This window comes from Erpetoichthys calabaricus, chromosome 5, assembly GCF_900747795.2.
Source record: "Erpetoichthys calabaricus chromosome 5, fErpCal1.3, whole genome shotgun sequence".
Classification (NCBI taxonomy): Eukaryota; Metazoa; Chordata; class Cladistia; order Polypteriformes; family Polypteridae; genus Erpetoichthys; species Erpetoichthys calabaricus.
In genome coordinates, this window is record NC_041398.2 from 61,668,729 (window position 1) to 61,676,165 (window position 7,437).

Consider the following 7,437-nt stretch of genomic DNA (forward strand, 5'->3'; position numbering starts at 1 on the left):
AGCCTTGTCTAATACTTTTAACTAATCCGCATTTTTATCTGGAACGGTGGTCCTGGCGCTGATCTTGATCGGCACCACGACTGTTATCATATGAACCCATTTAAATGCCTCGCCCATCTCCACACTATGCCTTGAATATATATGACATCTGTTTTCACACTATCAAAACCGTTTTGAAAAATCACGAAAAACAACATAATAAGCACCACGGTGTTTATATGCTTCCTCAGAGAATTATGGTATGTTACTGCATGGTGCCCCATGTCTGAATCCATTAAACTGGTCTTTAACACACACGTGGTTGGCATGATCCAGTTCACTTATTTTCGGGCAATACGTTGTAAGAATGCTGATGTTTAGTTACAGAATTAGCTCCGTCCACGCAACAGACGGAGTGGTGCACCGTCTGATGTGTTCGTGCCTAGACGAAACAGACCCCGACTCGCGACATTAAAAAAAAAAAAGATTGCGTGTATTTCAAGTCTCCGTGCCACACCGGCTTGCGGAGATTTGACCATTTTCCACATTGTCTTCTTACCAGAACGTAATTACTTTTTGCTTGAAGACTTTACTCCCACAATTAAAACCATCATTATCGACACGACTTTGGTGCGAGTTTTACACAACTTATGGCTGATAGTACGTATTACACTTAAAAGCTAGAAGTAACTAATTTGATTTTTAAAGTAAGGCTTCCTGACGATATCACGCAGCGCCAGGGTATAGTCGACGCCTTTCGCCGAAGCTGAAACCCTTTCAGCAGGCACAACTCTTAAGAGGAACCGGTGTGTTAGCTAACCGAGTTTAGTGCGCTTTACGTGCATGAGCCAAGGCCTCCTCTCCGGCGACGGCTACAGACATGTAGTTTAAAACACACTAAAGCTTACCCCCTGTCTGGATGATCTCCGATTTCAGCCCACTCGTGTACTCCACAAGCTCTTCCAATGTCCAATCGCAGTGTTGCCCATAACTGGAGAATTTCTGGAGCACTTTTTCTAACTCTCTTTCCACATTGACGCACTGATCCATGACGTTTAAAGAATAAAAAGCGACCAATTAGAAAAAAAAATGTTTAAAAAATACCTAGGTTGTTAATACCGTAAACAAGCAACAACGGTTTTAAAAGAAGTACAGCATCCCAAATATAACTTTCGTAAGAGACAGATACAATGTTTTTGTTTTCAGTGTTACAAAATGTTGACCCCTTTTTCCTGGACTCTACCAAACGTTACTGAAAATGGGGGAGAGCAAAATATAGGCATTTATTAATTTATCAGATTATAAATGTGTTTATGGAATACATTTATATTTAATATTATATAAATCATAATTTGATGTGCTTATTTTTATAAACGGTTTCGAAAACTGTACTTCTGCAATACCTCCGAAAAACTCCACAACCCCCTCATCTTCACCTTAGTTGGAAGAGAAGCGGAACTTCCCTTTGACCTGTCAAAGTTGTGCCTGTTTACTTTGACGTCGACGGGTATACTGATGCGCAAACTCCTTAGAAATTAAAAGCGCGTTATGCCACATAGTCAATTGGTTTAACCCGGCGAAATCGCCACGTAAAAAAATACACATGGTTACGTTGTAGATGCACCGACTTCTGAGAGCTGGCCGTCTGCCTAACCCAACAGAGATGCGAAGGTGACGTCCGCTCGTTTATTGATGTTTTCTGCTTGTGAATGTAGACTTGTTCACGTCAGAGGCAGAATTAGTGATAGTCGAAACTAACTAAGCTATAAACATATGTTTAACTTTCCCTCCATAAAATATTCAGAATAATTTCTTTTAGAAATATTACATCTCATAACTCTTTTTATTCCAATTCGTAGTACGCGCCTTTAGTTAGCTACTTATTCTGCCGGCTACTTATTCACAAGCAGCCCGCTATTTTTAATGCAGCTTATGGAAACCTATAACTTATTATCCGTTAACGACAAGATAACGTACTATATAAAATGAACGAACGTACTAATTTGCGTAATATGATTGATCCATTATATGAAGAAATACATATTCTACATTGTCGGCATGCATGGGTGCAAAGGAGTTGCATCATACGGGGCCACCGTGATTTCCACAGTTTTGAGAAAAGAAGGACACCTTTATTAAACTACAGTTGAGTTTTTCCCAGCCTGGGTAAAATGAACTGGCAAAGCTGGCATATTCCCATGTCTAATGAATGAGATTTACTCTGATATTTAACGGGTAATATAAATGTTTGGGACAAAGACACATTTTTTTCTTAATTTATCCCTCAGCTCCACAGTTTAAAATTACAAATGAAACGATTGAGATGTGATTAAAGGTAACATTGCAAACTTTAATTTAAAGGTATTTGCATACATTTAAGTCTTGCCATGTAGAAATGACCATGCCTTTTATACATGCCCCGCCCCCCTTTTTAGGGCACTATAATGTCTGGGACATAGCAATGGTAGATATATTAAAGCAGCCATATTTAGCACTTTGTTGCGTATCTCTTGCATACAGTGACTTCTTGAAGTCTGTGATTCATCCTCTAGGGCAGGGGTGGGCAGACTCAGTCCTGGAGGACCACAGTGGTTGCAGGTTTTTGTTCCAACCTAGTTGCTTAATTAAAAACCAATCCTTGTCAATTATTTAATTGCATGGCTTGCTAGTGCTTTAACTCTGCCATGTCAGGTCATTCTCATATCCTAGATTTATTTTCCTTTCTAAGGATATCATCCAAATGATTTGAAGTCTAAAACAGATGAGTAATTCTCAGTACTTCACTTTTTTCTCTTCACTTTCCTTCCAAGTATTTAATTAAACCAAATAGTGTGTGATAAATACACACAGGTGTAAATGAAACAAGCTAAAAGGAGAAATGCTGGTCTCTTTTGTCATTTGCATGGTATTGCTGGGCGGCACGGTGGCGCAGTGGGTAGCGCTGCTGCCTCGCAGTTGGGAGATCTGGGGACCTGGGTTCGCTTCCCGGGTCCTCCCTGCGTGGAGTTTGCATGTTCTCCCCGTGTCTGCGTGGGTTTCCTCCGGGTGCTCCGGTTTCCTCCCACAGTCCAAAGACATGCAGGTTAGGTGGATTGGCGATTCTAAATTGGCCCTAGTGTGTGCTTGGTGTGTGGGTGTGTTTGTGTGTGTCCTGCGGTGGGTTGGCACCCTGCCCGGGATTGGTTCCTGCCTTGTGCCCTGTGTTGGATGGGATTGGCTCCAGCAGACCCCCGTGACCCTGTGTTCGGATTCAGCGGGTTGGAAAATGGATGGATGGATGGTATTGCTAATTAGGAGCAATTAAAGACCAAGAATATGTTTAAGACTAAAATAAGCAATAAGGGTTCAAATTCTTAACAAGCGAGACAACTAAAGTGAAGCTGAAGTGTTACTTGAGCAATGAGGGCTTCTTATTAAGCAATTAGGTTGGAGCAAAAACCTGCAGCCACTGCGGCCCTCCAGGACTGAATCTGCCCACCCCCGCTCTAGGGTGATGCGCTGCTGCCATCTTTACCTCCTTCTGGTGGAAAGGGCTTGTCCCCATAAGTTTTCTCTACAGTAAGTGGAAGGTATGCTCGATTGGATTTAAACCAGGTGAATGGCTTGGCCATTCAAGAATCTTCCATTTTTTAGCGTTGAAATCTCCTATGTTGCTTCAGCAGTGTTTTTGGGATCATTATCTTGTCATAGGATGAAATGCCATTCAATGAGTTTGGAGGCATTTACAGGCACCACCACACGCTCATTCAGGAAGTGGTCCCCTGAGGCAGAGCAGGAGTCACATAGTGAGAACATTGAGGAGGTTGTTCTGCACTACTGACTACATAAACTTCTGTATGGACATTGCAGTTCCAGTAAGAACAGTACGCTGCTATGCTAACATCAAGCCATGGATTACAAGTGACATCAAGGGCCTTTTGAACCAGAAGAAAAGGGCTTTTAAAGGCGGTGATCAGCATGAGCTCAAGCACGTGCAGAAGGAACTCAGGAGTCCAGCTCAGGGCAGCGAAGGAGCAGTACAGGAGAAAACTGGAGCAAAAGTTGCAGAATAACAGCATAAAGGAAGTATGGGATGGGATGAAGGTCATCACTGGCTGCAGCTCGAAGCGGGGTACCTCCATTGAGAGAGACAGGGAGAAAGCAAACCTGATGAACAACTTTTTTAGCAGGTTTGACCATCCTAACCCACTCTCACCTCAGAGTACTGCACCCTCCACCTATCCTTCTACTGATACCAGCATAGGAGAGAGTTTTCCCCCACCCACAATTACAGCAGCCCAGGTAAGCAGGGAGCTGAGGAGACTTCATGCCAGCAAAGCAGTGGGTCCAGATGGAGTATCACCACGACTGTTGAAGGCCTGTGCGTTGGAGCTGGGGAGTCCTCTACAGCGCATCTTCAACCTGAGCCTGGAACAGGGGAGAGTCACAAGGTTTTGGAAAACATCCTGCATCACCCCAGTCCCAAAGGTATTACGTCCTAGTGAGCTGAATGACTTCAGGGGCGCATCTTCAACCTGAGCCTGGAACAGGGGGGAGTCACAAGGTTTTGGAAAAAATCCTGCATCACCCCAGTCCCAAAGGTATTACGTCCTAGTGAGCTGAATGACTTCAGGCCTGTTGCCCTGACATCACATGTGATGAAGACCATGGAGCGGCTGCTGCTTCACCACCTGAGGCCACAGGTCCACCACACCCTCGACCCTCTGCAGTTCGCATGCCAGCAGAAGGTGGGAGCGGAGGATGCCATCATCTACATGCTACACCGATCCCTCTCCCACTTGAACAGAGGCAGTGGTGCAGTAAGAATTATATTTCTGGACTTCTCTAGCGCCTTCAACACCATCCAACCTCTGCTCCTTAAAGACAAGTTGACAGAGATGGGAGTAGATTCATACCTGGTGGCATGGATCATGAACTATCTTACAGACAGACCTCAGTATGTGCATCTCGGGAAGTGCAGGTCTGACATTGTGGTCAGCAGCTCAGGAGCGCCGCAGGGGACTGTGCTTTCTCCGGTCCTGTTCAGCCTATATACATCGGACTTCCAATACAACTCGGAGTCCTGCCATGTGCAAAAGTTCGCTGACAACACTGCTATCATGGGCTGTATCAGGAGTGGGCAGGAGGAGGAGTATAGGAACCTAATCAAGGACTTTGTTAAATGGTGCAACTCAAACCACCTACAACTGAACACCAGCAAAACCAAAGAGCTGGTGGTGGACTTTAGGAGGCCCAGGCCCCACATGGACCCCGTGATTATCAGAGGTGACTGTGCAGAGGGTACAGACCAATAAATACCTGGGAGTGCAGCTGGATGATAAACTGGACTGGACTGCCAATACTGATGCTCTGTGCAAGAGAGGACAGAGCTGACTATACTTCCTTAGAAGGCTGGTGTCTTTCAACATCTGCAATAAGATGATGCAGATTTTCTATCAAACGGTTGTGGCGAGTGCCCTCTTCTACGCGGTGGTGTGCTGGGGAGGCAGCATAAAGAAGAGGGACGCCTCACGCCTGGACAAACTAGTGAGGAAGCCAGGCTCTATTGTAGGCACGGAGCTGGACAGTTTGACATCTGTGGCGGAGCGACGGGCGCAGAGCAGTCTCCTGTCGATCATGGAGAATCCACTGCATCCAATGAACAGTATCATCTCCAGACAGATGAGCAGCTTCAGCGACAGACTGCTGTCACTGTCCTGCTCCACTGACAGACTGAGGAGATCGTTCCTCCCCCACGCTATGCAACTGTTCAGTTCCACCGGGGTTGATAAACGGTAACATTATACCAAGTTATTGACTGTTATACCTGCCTCGCACTCTCCACCTTGCATTTTTAACTTGCACTGTGTTTTTATCACTCTTTAATTAATATTGTTTTTATCAGTATGCTGCTGCTGGAGTATATGAATTTCCCCTTGGGGATAATAAAGTATCTATCTATCTATCTATCTATCTGAACCTGAGCAGATAAGATGCTTACCTACATCTCAGAATTCATTGTGTGACTGCCATCAGCAGTTATGTCATCAGTGAAGATAAGTGTGCCATTCACAAATGAGAAAGTACATTACCTTCCAGTAGTAAATGGGACTACTAATGAGGTACTGATTGATTTGGAAATTATAGAGGGAGAAGTGCTGCTCAGATTAAATAGGCTGAATTCAAACAAATCTCCAGGACCAGATAATAATTTTCTTCGAGTTCTTACAGAGGTTAGTGAGTACACATATACACCTTTGACACATACTGTATTTTTAGGAAGTCACTGCACACTGGGGAAATTCCAAAGACTGGACAATGGCAGGGTCACGGGGGTCTGCTGGAGCCAATCCCAGCCAACACAGGGCACAAGGCAGGAACCAATCCTGGGCAGGGTGCCAACCCACCGCAGGACACACACACACACACACACCCACACACCAAGCATACACTAGGGCCAATTTAGAATTGCCAACCCACCTAACCAATGTCTTTGGACTGTGGGAGGAAACCCACACAGACACGGGGAGAACATGCAAACTCCACGCAGGGAGGACCCGGGAAGCGAACCCAGGTCCCCAGGTCTCCCAACTGCGAGGCAGCAGCGCTACCCACTGCGCCACCGTGCCGCCCATGGTAAATATTATCCCATTATATAAAACGGTGACCAGGCAGATCAAAGTAACTATAGGCCAATAAGCTTAACGTGCATCACAGGAAAATTAATGGAAGGAATTATTAAGGATAAGATTGAGTACCACATGGCAAGTTACAGGTATTTTCTGAACAGTCAGAATGAGTTCAGAAGAGGGAGGGCATGTTTTACTAACATGCTGGAATTCTATGAGGAAGCAACAAAAGGGTATGATAAAAGTGGAGCTTATGATATTATTTAACTGGACTTTCAGAAAGTATTTGATAAGCTGCTTCATGAGAGGTTGGGTGTCAAACTAGAAGAAGTGGGAGTTCACATGATATTTTTAGATGGCTGCAGAATTGGCTCAGACACAGGAAGCAGAGGGTGATGGTGCAAGGAACCCTATCAGAATTGTCTGATGTTAAGAGTGGTGTTCCACAGGGGTCAGCCCTGGGGCTGCTGCTATTTTTAATATATATAAATGATTTGGATAGGAATATAAGTAACAAGCTGATTAAATTTGCTGATTATATCAAGATATGTGGATTGGCAGATAATCTGGAATCCATTATATCATTACAGAGGGACCGGGACAGCATACAGACTTGGGATTTAGGAGTCGTAGTGGACTCTATGTTATCAACTTCCAGACAGTGTTCAGAAGCCATTGGATCTGGACTGGCAATCGGAAGGTTGCCGGTTCGAATCCCGTAAATGCCAATAGAGACTCTGCTCTGTTGGGCCCTTGAGTAAGGCCATTAACTTGCAATTGCTGAGCGCTTTGAGTAGTGAGAAAAAGCGCTATATAAATGCAAAGAATTATTATTATTATTATTAACAAA

General features: G+C 44.5%; 1 protein-coding gene across 1 annotated transcript in view; it reads right to left on the bottom strand.

The window, feature by feature from the left end:
• Positions 1–1,210, bottom strand: part of LOC114651693 (E3 ubiquitin-protein ligase RMND5A) — a 72,092-nt gene extending 70,882 nt beyond the window's left edge. Inside the window, exon 1 of the mRNA XM_028801565.2 lies at positions 888–1,210. Within this exon, the coding sequence (XP_028657398.1) occupies positions 888–1,029 (142 nt within the window). The 5' untranslated portion in view covers positions 1,030–1,210. The remainder of the gene's footprint in view (positions 1–887) is intronic.
• Positions 1,211–7,437: the final 6,227 nt, after the last annotated feature.